Here is a 12906-nt window from a genome sequence, read left to right as displayed (position 1 = left end):
TTCAGACTGCATGATTTTAGCCCCGATTTTGACTCGCAAACAATGTTATTTCATTTGAAAAGATATTTCATTTACGCCACTACAGTTGCAGCTCCTTCAAGTCGTGCTGGTATTACATTTTTTTTCGAAGGTATTAAAAAAGGTGGTAAAAGGTATTCAATTCAACTTAAGAAGTTCTGTATCTACTCTGTATAGGCAGCAAAATAAATTCCTGTGGCTCCTGACGATACATTGGTGGTCTTATGGTTTGTTCAAACTAAACACAGAGGTCACTTGCTCTAGTTTGCTCAGGGGATGTTTTTCCCTCGAGATGAATTGTCGAGTTGAGCATGCTACATAATGAACAATCTATATTGATATGCGTCATGTCAAGGTTATGAATCTTTCATGATAGTCCAAACTTAACTTAAACACTAAAACCTGAACCACACTGTTCCAGTTACTATGACCATTTATGTGAAGCTGCTTTGACACAATCTACATTGTAAAAGCGCTATACAAATAAAGCTGAATTGAATTGAATTGAATAGTCTTATAAATATGGAATCAGTTTAGTCTCAAGAGAAATTCATACAAAAGACATGATGTACACATGCGTAGCCAAATTCACGTGCATAAAATCAAATTCACGTGCGTAAAATATTTATTTATATTCACAAAAAATGTTCACGTGCTCAAAATAAAAATAAATTTTCATAAAATACGTTTCACAAATGCAAAACACCATTTGCAAATGTATAAGAGTGTACAAAAAGTCTTGAATGTTTGAAACTTGCGAGTTCATTCTGAATGAGAGAGGATTTGCACATTAACTTACGACTCCCCCTGGATACATGTGTGAGTAGTTTTTAGACTTTCCTGCCAGAGGCAGGGTAACTCGTACCTTTCAGCCAATCAGAGGAGAGCTGTAGTCAATGACACCAACTCTGCGCTTTATTTGCGCATACTGTTTCTCTCCAGCATGGTGAACGGAGAAAACAGCAGTCGCAGTCGCACTTTTTTCATTTATTTAATTATTTGACCATAGCCTCACTCTTTTTATCCATTATTTTGCCGCAGCTCCGCTCTTCTTATTTATTGTCTTCTTATTTATTGAACTCGCAAGTTTTAAACATTCAAAACTTTTTGTACACTCTTATACATTTGCAAATGGTGTTTTGCATTTGTGAAACGTATTTCATGAAAATGTATTTTTATTTTGAGCACGTGAAAAATTTTTGTGTATATAAATAAATATTTTACGCACGTGAATTTGATTTTATGCACGTGAATTTGGCTACGCATGTGTACATCGTGTCTTTTGCATGAATTTCTTTTGAGACTAAACTGATTCCATATATAAACCCCTCATTCAAGTACGAGATATCGCAAATGATAATGGAGGTTTGTGTTCCCTTTAGGGGAGCTGAATTTTGCATGGTGTTCCTGTCTGTTTGTTTATTGGTTCTTAACCCAAAGCGATTTTAAATTGAACCAACTTCAGTAATGGAGCAATTTCTTGCCTCGTAATGTCTATAACGTGCATGTCGTGCCTACTACCTGATCTCTGTTATGGCCTGCCCTCATTACCCCTGGGTCCTTGTTTTCCATGCTGCCACTTCCACAGACTTCATCTAATTAAACATAAAGGTTGCATCTCTATCGGAGACCTGCACCTCTGCGTCTAATGATTAGCTCTGTTTAGAGCTTTATTGCCATTGCTTGCTCTTGCTTTTAACACTCCGAGGCTTTTAGCGTGTTTGCCGATCGCTGTGCTTTTCCAGATAAGGTATTAAATTACCCAGTGTCCTCTTTGTGCGCGTATAATGAGAGAGAGTGCCCTGTCTTTGTTCTCCAGACATGGTCAGATAGCAGTAATAGAATGTCTAAGGAAGGGCGGGAGACGTGATTTCCCATCAGCCCTCTATTTTGTTATCTGCTGTCGTCATTCTGTTATGAATGCAGTATGCCGAGCTGAATGTTTACCTTCTCGTATGTCCACGTTGGTTTAATGTTTGCTGCTTTGTTTCTTAATCAGTAATTAGGGTTGTGGGTTGAACGAAATCATTTTTGGTTTAAGGTATTCTTGTGTGGTACTCAGGTGTTATGGGTAGACAGATAGGCCTTTCGTAATACTGAGTGTGATGGAATGACTGTCCCCCCTAACAGCAACCTTTCGATTTGCCTTTCCGCTGAGAAATACACAATCACGATCCTTGTTAGGCGGCAGTGATGAGGCATATTTGATGTTAATAGCACCACGTCTACTTATAAGCAAAGCACGCCTCTCCTCAAGAGACTGATCACTTATCCAATACTCTCATCCACTTTCAAAAACTAAAGTAAGAAAAAGGTTAGACAGATATGTGCGGGTGCTAAGAAAATAATCGAGGTTGAGTGGCATCAAGCCATGGCACACATCAGAATAGGCATATTCATATTCAACCAAAATAGACACATGCTTATAGGAGCACTACTCTTTTCTTTTTACAAGTCCACTACATTTAAACTGTTCATTTTTGAGCCCATTCAGCCCATCTCCAGGGGCCTCATGCATCAACGCTGCGTACGCACAAAAACTTTGCGTACGCCAGGTTTCACGCTCAGAATCGCTCACGTTTGGATTTACTAACAATGAACTGAACGTGGGAATGTGCGCAGCTTCACGGCAGCTTTCTGGCAGGCGTACGCACATTTTTTGTGCGTGTCTGTTTTATTTCCATTGGCGACTCCTAGAGGCAGTTGTGTTAAATTCCTCTCTACAAAGTGTCTGAGCCTTGCAATGGCAGCTGTATGAGACGGGTTCATCTAGCAGGTATATAAGGTTTCCATACCATGCAGTTGACCAGCCAAACATTGAAGCGCAATTTGCAGCAGTCGCCTGTTTTCCCAATGTAATCTGAGCTATCTACTGCACGCACATTGCTATAAAGACACTATCTGAAGATGAATTTGCATGCGTGAATCAGAAACATTTCCATTCAATAAATGTGCAAATAAAATATGTTGCACAAACTTATTGATGATTCCTACTTGTCTTTCTCGTGATAAATAGTCGGCAAAATCTGATATGTAGCGGGGAAAAAAAGAAGAAAGAGTTCATCAGCCGCTGGATTCGAACCGAGTTCATGCTCGAACGTGTCAATACATGATCACATGCGTCTTACGAGGTGCGCCACTGAGACTGTTAAGGGTACTGCAACATTTTACAGATATAAACCACACTATTTCTTTTTTTAATGCACTCAGTGCGATGTTCAGACCCAACTGTGTTAACCGCATCAGCTAAACTCTCCCACTCTATTTTTTTTCTTTTGTTGTTAATTCCGGAGAACAAACTTGCTAATAACACCGCTTTTCTCCGGTCTACCTCCGAAAGCAGCACCTCCAATTCACATTCTGTTCAAAGTTTCTCTTTTTTCTTGCTTTTGCCATTGCTTTTTCGTTGGATTTTGCCATTAGCATAGTCATTAGCATATTCATACGGGGGAGGAGGCAGGGAGGGGTTTTGTGCTCGTGCATGCTGTGTTCAATTTCACGTTTATTCGGATTTACAAAAGAATATGCGTGAGATTCGGCGTACGCAGTGTTTCATACATCTGAATTTTTTTCTGCGTACGCACATTTACAGCTTTGTGCGTACGCAATGTTTTAGTAAGATTTCCACGCAAGTCTTCAAACATGAGGCCCCAGGTCTGGTGGGAGCACTTTTATTTTAATATCTTAACACCACTGCGTAATATCAATGCGCCTGCTTCAGTCATGGTATGGCAGCAAAGTTCCTTGATTATTACTTACAGATTTAAGCCTTAGCTGGATACTTTACTTCACTCAGAGCTGTGTTACACACTACCTGGAAGGGCATTTTCAAAAACCCATAATATGGCCTCTTTAAAAAGATACAGTGGAAGAAAAGGACTGAACATGGAAACTGTAAAGCCTAATTTAACCCAATCTGTGAAGTTATGGACGCATAGCAGGAGCAAAAACAAGTACCAGATGTGTGCCTAATATAAATTAATATATTTAATCTATTTTCTTTTTCCCCCTTTTAAATACCGATCACTTGATGCGCTTTGGTCCACTCTCTGTATTATGCTGCCTGATCTGTCTGGTTTTCAACTAGGTCCACTAAATGACATCATGGGGGTGGGTACTTTCATTTTCACTGCTACAGTCCCTCACTTCTGCTCGTGTTCAAACCAAATCATCGGCGCGTTTTTTCACATGGCAGGCATTTACGTCCTTCATACATGTTGAGATCGAGTTTATCGACTTGATGAGGGAATGTCTTGACAATCCACACAGACGTGACTCAGACTAATGCAACAAGGAAAATCCTACATGACTTCACCCTTTAACAGGCACTCAAGCAGGTCGCACACCAGAAGCGCAGAGACACGGCGCGCACATGACCGTTTAAACTATCACACACCAGACGCACACATTCGCATGATATTTAACATGAAACTAATCAGATGGCGCTCTGTGGCATGGCTGAAATATGATCTGCGTCCTGAATCGTGGTGCTGTGCGGCGCGTCGCCGAGAGGCGCTTCTGGTGTGCTTCCTGCTTCATACAGAGTGAACCAAAGCGCATTGGTGCCATTATAATGTATTAAATATATATATATTTTTAAAAATCTCGATTTCTTGATTTGATTCGAAATTAAATCGTCTGAAAACGTAAATTCGAATTAATAAAAAAAAAATCGGAAAAATCGCCCAGCACTGATTGATTGATTGATTGATTGATTGATTGATTGATTGATTGATTGATTGATTGATTGATTGATTGATTGATTGATTGATTGATTGATTGCTTGATTGCTCGAGTGTCGAGTTTTGAATAGGAACATTTTTAAAACTCTTGAATTTTTTTGAGCGAGATGCTAATAAAGCTGAATCAATATTTTATTGTTATTATTGGTATTTTATTGGTACAGTACGGTACACTTTCCCATTTCCACTGTCGTAAGTACTAAAATGGCAAACCATACCACTAATTAGGGAACCTAACACAAGAGTACGGTACCAAAAGGGTGGAGCTAGACTCATTGTTGAATGCTTTTGCTTACAGAGATTCGTCAATCGGACTTGCAACAAGTCAGGGGAATACAGCCAAAAACAACAACAACAACACAGTAATAAAACAAATGATGGTGCTTAGCAATGAACCATGGCCCACTCAAGCTCAAACAAAGCTTGTATCTTCTTGTGACAAACAGCCACTTACCAAGAAGCAAGTACGGGATCTGCTCCATGTCCTCCATTGTTGTTTATGGGAGACAAAAAGCACAAGGGGTCCCACTTCTAAACTTGTGTGCGTTTACATTTGAATTACCGAACTTGAGTGCGCAAAAGATGCGAAATGTGAACAGTCCACACAGCTTTTTTCTTTGAGTGAGAATGACAACCTCAACTTCTAGCCTACGCCAGGGATTGGTCCTGGAGGGCCAGTGTCCTCCAGAGTTTAGCTCTAACCATAATTAAACACTACTGCTTGTATCTTTCTAGTGACACTGATTAGTTCAGGTGTGTTTGATTAGTGTTGGAGTAAAACTCTGCAGGACAATGGCCCTCCAGGACCGAAGTTGCCCATCCCTGCAATACACCTACAAGCAGGGGCAGACTGACCATAGGGAGCACCAGGACATTTCCCGGTGGCCTGACGGTCTATCCCCCCCCCCCCCACACTTTTCATAAACATCGCGCTTCCTGTCCTTGCCTACAAGTACGGGAACTGTGACAGTGAAAACGCAAGCCTGATCTGGGTAGCCCATACCAAATAGGTACTGTTCTAAACTGTACCATACTGCTCAGTTAAAATGAGGCATAAGATCACTGTACAAACTTCCCTTAAGGACAAAATTTACATAAATTTGTGACCTTTTTATTGGCAATATGACCATTGATAGCTATGCATTAAAAGTATTGTCATAGTGAAGATGTCCTTGCTAAATACATGTCTTGTTGTTTTCTCTGATTGGCTGTAGAGCCCTGTCCATCCCTTCTGCTGCAGAGGCACATGGCTGAACTCCTCATTCAAGACAGAGACATGGCTGCCAGTTTCCTCAATAGCGTCTTAAACCAGCTCAACTGGGCCTTCTCTGAATTCATCGGCATGATACAGGAGGTAAGATGCTTTCGAATCTTTAAACGTTTTAGACAAATAGCCTCACCTCAAACTCAACAAGACAATGTTGATGTACTGATACGCTGAAGTGTTTTGAGAGCACTTTACGCTAAGATTTCTTTAGCCAAATTGCACACTAATTCCAAATGATCTATATTGAGTTGCAGAGCTAAATCAAACTCCGCTTGTTTAAAACTACGGGTTCGTTTTCTTCGCTCTGCTGATTAGCCCTGTAATATTACTTCGCACTAACTCTATCAGACTCTGTAAATTATTCATAATGACAATGCAATCATGATTTCCCTTGATGTTTAACTGAATTGCCACCGTCGTGTGTTTAAAATGAATCTTTGCATATTGCAAGTTACTTACTCTCTAAAATATTTATTAGCCATTGATTGTGTCGAGAAGACGTGCCTCATAACTAGACTTATGGAACTTTTTGAGGCCAACACGAATGCAGAAATTGACACCATGATGGAGGGGTGTTTTTAATACATTTTGAGAGTCTCTTTTTTTGGATGCTAGGTTATTGCTATGTGCTTGCTAAATTGTTCAAAGTTGCCTTTGGTGGTTCCCATGCCTTCACAGGGTCTTTTATTTAATGTTTCTAGGCAGTTGCTGGATGGTGTAGGGCATTTGTGAGGAATTCCGACTGGGTATTTGCATTCTGATTGGCAGACAATATGGTGTGTGTTTTATAGCATTAGTAGGTAGTACTGTGGTGTTCTGGGTTGTTCTGAAGGTTTTGCTTTGTAGTTATCGGAGAGTTCTGGATGAGTGAATAGGGCTATAGGCGTTAGTTAGGCCAGGTTCTCCCCTACCTCAATCACTCCAATCAACATTACTTAATTACTATCAGTTCTGCTCCTGCATGTCAGTACCATTCATCACTCCAGCTCAATAAAATCCTCAGTCACTCCTCACTCAGTGTCCGACTTCATTGCGTTAACGGAGGACTTCACACTTCTTACAGTCAGTGATTCATACTGTTATGAAGTTTACTTACAGGTACCACTCACTATTCCTTGTGATCTCCACTGTCTTAACCCCTTCTGGTTCCCAGTCTTGTCTCCTTCTGTTCATTGTGTTCAGTCCTCCTCGTTTCCAGCTTGCCAAACAGAGAGATTTGACGAATACCAGACAGGAGATCTGTATTCGTCAAATCTCTGTGTTTGGCAATCTGTGTTCATGGTTCCCCATCATCACCTATCTGATTATGCCATCTCCCTTCTGCAACAGTTCCCATGTGTCTCTGGTTCAATCCATGTTAACTGCCATCCTTTATCTAATGTCTAAATACTCTACAGCCGTTTTCTAGTGTCCTTCTGTGGCAATAGAGCAGAATGTTAACATTTTTGAACTCATTCGGCTGACCTTCATATCTGGTGGGAGCTCTTATAGCTTAGCTTAGCAAAAAAAATGTAATTGGATTATTAGTGTCTTTCTCAAAAAAGTCTGTAATTACTAAGACTGAAAAATGAAAAGTGAAAATGAAAAGTTGCACCTACTACAGCCAGGGATTCATTTTAAAATCCAGCGCCTCTGAAATCTGTTCCAGCACCTCATTTTACCGATCCTCTCCTCAGCCGCCCTCCTCTCACGTCCGCAGTTTACTTTCACTTTCCTCCACGACTCCCCAACCCTCTTCATTTTCGTCCGTGACAACACCACACTCTTCACATTCGTCCTTCATCCGCGACACCCCTGCGTCATCCAATGCCCATCCCCCCATGCTCTCCACTTTCGTGAGCAACACCTTTCCATTCTCGGGTAACATGAACCGGATCCGTTACCCCGATCTGTTCCAGGACCTCGCAATTCACAAATTAAACACTGACTACAGCCATAATACAGCAGCAAAGTCCCTTGATTACCATGCAAAAATAAGAGTATAGTTCATTGCCATATTGGCCTAGGAAATAGCAATGTTTCATTTTCTGTCGGCCCTAGTACATGATGTAGCTACAGAAGGGTCAAGCTTTAAATAGGAAAAGCGAGATGCTAACGCCCCATTCACACAGGACTTCAGCGTCAATGCTTGACTGATGGCGTGTCTGAAGTTGGGGCTAAAGTGATCGTCGTAGCAGCGTCAGCCAATGAAATTAATGGCTTGTTTCCACTGACTGGTACAGTACGGTACGGTCCGGGTCACCTTTATCAGGCTTGCGTTTCCACTACCAAGGGTATCCTTTTGGTGGGCGTGGTGTATGACAAAGTTTCGAGAAAAAATGTCTACAATAAAGCTGCAAAGGTCGTTCACATATCATATGAAAAGCACTTCTCACAAAACAGATGCTTTACACACATAAATACTTGTGTATAAATGTTTATTACTAACTTTTCTATAAACAGGAGTTGATTATAACTGCAGATCAATGACAGTGCAAAATAGCCTACTGTAACGTCTGTAATTATATTTATATTATATATAATTTATATTAAAATAAATAAATAAATGAACATATATGAACACATACAGCCCCTTACAGTCTCCGATATGTTACCAACTACAGAAGAACTACTCAAAGCAGTCATTTCGTCGTTAATTAGGTTCAAAACAACACAAAGTATAGCCTACAGTCAGTGAAAACCTCTCATCTGTGTCTGCAATCTACAGCAGCACATGAAGCCTCTGTTAGAGAGTCATTCCATCATTCCCAGTTCATATTAGTCCAAAAGGTGATAATAAAGATTAAAACAAGGCAGTTTGTTCACGTTTGCTGAAGAAATAACGTGCTCCTTAGCTTAGCCTCTTTTCCCGCGCTCCACTCTCGCGTTTGTCCTTTTCTTTCTGAATGTGTCACTCTTGTGTTTGTCAGCTTCTCACAGGATCGGGTTTCCAAAGCTTGTCAATAATCAAGTGCATGTTATTATTATCAGATCAAGAAGTATGTTATTTCAGATAGAGACGCGCGGCGAGCGCAAGAAAGAAAGCGAAACCACTCGGGCTTTAGACTGGCTCGTTAAAAACTACACTGCACAGGGTGAATCTGCTCTTCTCCATGGCTTTGTGGCTGTTTATCATGACAACGACAGGGTTTGTTTGCAGGATCGACCATGGCTGCATATGTATTTATAATTCCGCTGTAATCTCTCGCTGTGTATTTCAAACATGGCGGGTCCTTTGTTTACATTCTGGCTTGTTGAGTCTACGAATGACGTATCTCTGTAAACCAATAGCGTTCAGCTGCGCGTGTAGCTCCACCTTTTGGGACCCTTTCTGCAGTTTGGGACCCTTTCGAAAGGGTCCCGAAAAAGTGGTACAGTACGGTTTGGTTCGGTATGCCTTTTGACAGTGGAAACGCCCATAAAAGCGTACCAAACCATACCGTACCGTACCACTCAGTGGAAACGGGCCATTAGTCAGCAATAGGCCACTGTCTAGCATGTGTATTTGCATACAGCGATCTGATTAGCTGACGCTTCCGTCTGCGCTTAAAGTTGAGCTATTCCCAACTTCTGCAGCGAGCAACGCCTCTGAAGCAGCGCAGACAGATCCACATTGCAGTTTGGCAACGCCTAACGTCACCCATTCAAAGTGAACGAGAAGCGTTGACGCTGAATGGGACGTTATTGTCTAATTCACAGGTTTTAAACTCGCGGGCCTTCAGGAACTGACTTTGACACCCCTGGTCCAATTGGAGTCAATGTTCTAAGCTAAGACAAATGTGTTCCCGCCATATGTGGAGATCGACTGATTGGATGAAAACATGGTAAAACTCCACAGTTTAACTCCTGGTGACTTGTAAAATGAGCCTATTTCCGAAAATGAGCGTTTGCTTAAACGGTTGGCATGTTGTACATGAGTTAAACTCAATTTATTTGCTGCCACTGGTGTTTTCTTCAGGAAATGCAAATGCAGTTTACCTCATGCTTCATTCAACTCATTAACAACTTCATCCAGCCGCACACTAATTTGATCATTTTGAACACCATGGAAACAACCTTTTCGGAAGAGTAGCGCACCAGCCCCTCCCGTGGTTGGGTCATTACAAAACGCAGGCTTCGTAGTCTCAGGGGAAGTTACGGGAGAAAGCCAAACCTCTCTGATCTATAATGGCGGTAAATTAAACCTCAGACAGGAAAGCTCTTTCTCACCGGGCTTTCTCCTCTGCTCTTAAATCAATGTCTTTCAGGAGAGCTGAAGCACTGAAATTCTGCTCATTGCAGATTGGACTTTGATTCGCATGCTGCTTTGCCTGGAGGTTGGCTGGCTCTTAGGAGTGCCTTTCATCTGCGATGATCCTCGAATTAGGAGGCAGCGGTCTCCAGGGGGAGTTTGTGATGTGTTTACTGCCTCGGTTTCAGAGAGCGCTAAATTGGAATGAAGGGTGGATGCAGGAAAGAGGCTGATGAGAATGTCTAAACATCAAAACAGCTTTTCTTTCTGCTCTAGTGCAAAAGTTGTACTCTTAAAGAGGCATTAATAGTGAAATGTAGGTGGCGCTTAAGAAAATATGGTGCTAGGTGGTTGATGGTGGATTCTGGGGAGTTGCTTGAATGTTCTAAGTGATTGTTGGGACACTAGTAACTATGCAGTCACTAGAGTGTTCAGGGAGGTTTCAGCCTGGATGGTTTGCATGGTGGTTGCAGCACTGTTGTTGGGTGATTCTAGTGGTGTGTTCTGGAGGTTTCTAAGAGGTTGGTGGGTGGTTTTTTTAAAGGTTATTCTTTGGAAGGTTATTGGTTGGTTTTTTAAAAGGTTTAAAAGGTTTAAAAGGTTTTTTAAAAGGTTGCTTGGAGGTTGGTTGGTGGTTTTGGGGGGATTGTTTAGTTTTTGGAAGGTTGTCTAGAGGTTGTTGATTGGTTTTTAGAATGTTGTGGAGGTTGTTTAGAGGGTTTTGGGGGGTTGTTTCGTTTTTGGAAGGTTGCTGGTAGGTTGTTAAATGTTTTTTTGTAGATTGCTGGTAGGGTGGTTGGTGGTTTTTGGGGGGTTGTTTAGATTTTGGAAAATTGCTGGGAGGTTGGTTGGTGGTTTTTGGGGGGTTGTTTAGTTTTTGGAAAGTTGCTGGGAGGTTGGTTGGTGGTTTTGGGGGGTTGTTTAGTTTTTACAAGGTTGCTGGAAAGTTGGTTGTTGTTATTTGGTGAGTTGTTTAGATTTTGGAAGGTAGCTGGGTGGTTGTTGGTTGGTTTTTAGAAGGTTGCTGGGAGGTGGTTTGGTGGTTTTTGGGGCTTGCTTATTTTTTGCAAGCTTGCTGTGTGGTTTGGTTTTTGGGAGGATGGTGGTTTTTGAGAGGTTGTTTAGATTTCAGAAGGTTACTGGGAGGTTTTATAAATGTTGTGTGATACTGGTAGTGTTTTGGGAGGTTTGTGGTTGGTGGGTGTTTTTTGAGGGTTGTTGGTTGGTTTTTAGAAGGTTGTTGGTGGTTTCTGGAAGGTTGTTTAGTTTTTAGAAGGTTGCTGGGGGTTATTTGTTAGTTTTTAGAATGTTGCTTGGAAGTTGATTGGTATTTTTGTTTAGTTTGGTTGCTGGGGGGTTGTTGATTGTTTTTTTGAAGATTGCTGGGAGGTTGGATTGATGGATTTTGGGAAGTTGTTTGTTTTTTGGAAGCTTACTGGAAGGTTGGTTGTTTTTATTTGGGAGGTTTAGATTTTTGAAGGTTGCTTGGTGGTTGTTGGCTGGTTTTAGAAGATTGCTAGGAGGTTGGTTGGTGGTTCGATGAGGTTATTTAGATTTTGGAAGGTTACTGGAAGGTTTTATCAATGTTGGTGGGTGATGCTGGTGGTTTTTTTTGGAGGTTTCTAAAAGATTGGTGGGTGTTTTTTGAGGGTATTTTTGGAGGGTTGTTGGTTGGTCTTAAGAAGGTTGCTGAGAGGTTGGGTAGTGGTTTTTGAGACATTGTTAGGCTTTTAAGAGGCTTGCTGGGAGGTTGGGTCATGGTTCTTGGGAGGTGGGTTCATTGTTTGAAGGTTGCTTGAAGGTTGGTTGTTGTTTTTTTGAGAGGTTATTTAGTTTTTGGACTGTAGCTGGGAGGTTGTTGGTTGATTTTTAGAAGATTGCTTGGCAGTTGGTTGGTAATTTTTAGGAGGGGGGTTAGTTTTTGAAAGGTCGCTGGGAGGTTGGTTGGTGGATTTTGGGAGGTGGTTTTGTTTTTGGATTATTGCTGTGGGGTTGTTTGGCTTTTAGAAGATTGCTGGGTGGTTGGTTGGTGGTTTTTCGGGAGGTGGTTTAGTTGTTGGAAGGTTGCTGGGAGGTTGGTTGGTGGTTTTTGGGTGGTAGGTTAGTTGTTGGAAGGTTGCTGGGAAGTTGGTTGGTGATTTTTAGGAGGTGGGTTAGTTGTTGGAAGGTTGCAGCAAGGTTGGTTTATAGTTTTTGGGAGGTAGTTTAGTTTTTGGACGGTTGCTGTGAGGTTGTTGGTTGGTTTTTACAATATTGCTGGGAGGTTGGTTTGTGGTTTTTAGGAAATTGTTCGTTTTTAAAGGTTGCTTAGAAGTTGTTTGTTTTTTTAAGTTTTTTTTTTTTTTTTTTGCGGGGTGGAAGGTTCCAAGAAGGTTGTTTGTTATTTTTTGGAAGATTTCTTAGAGGTTGTTGGGTGGTTGTTGGTTATGTAACACCCACAATGAAAATCTAAGAAATTTTAGATTTGTTAAATTTAATATAATAATACATTAAAAATAATAATAACAACAATAAATGTGTTTACAATGTATTATATAATATTGTATTAATACACTATAGAAAATTCATTATAAGAAATGATTAAAGGAAATATGCAGTCAATATTTTCCGAACATTATATTTATTCAAATGAGGATAAAAGCAATATAGTGTTTTTAGAACAAGAAATT

General features: G+C 40.9%; 1 protein-coding gene across 2 annotated transcripts in view; it reads left to right on the top strand.

The window, feature by feature from the left end:
* Positions 1-12906, top strand: part of rnf123 (ring finger protein 123) — a 237633-nt gene that overhangs the window by 78645 nt on the left and 146082 nt on the right. For both annotated transcript variants that reach the window (XM_087304671.1, XM_087304672.1), the window contains exon 32: positions 5975-6114. In XM_087304671.1, coding sequence (XP_087160797.1) covers positions 5975-6114 — 140 coding nt within the window. The remainder of the gene's footprint in view (positions 1-5974; positions 6115-12906) is intronic.

This window comes from Danio rerio, chromosome 22, assembly GCF_052040795.2.
Source record: "Danio rerio strain M-AB ecotype USA chromosome 22, GRCz13ab, whole genome shotgun sequence".
NCBI classification, from domain to species: Eukaryota; Metazoa; Chordata; class Actinopteri; order Cypriniformes; family Danionidae; genus Danio; species Danio rerio.
Note: the sequence above shows the minus strand (reverse complement) of the source record. Positions and strands in the feature narration are given on the sequence as shown.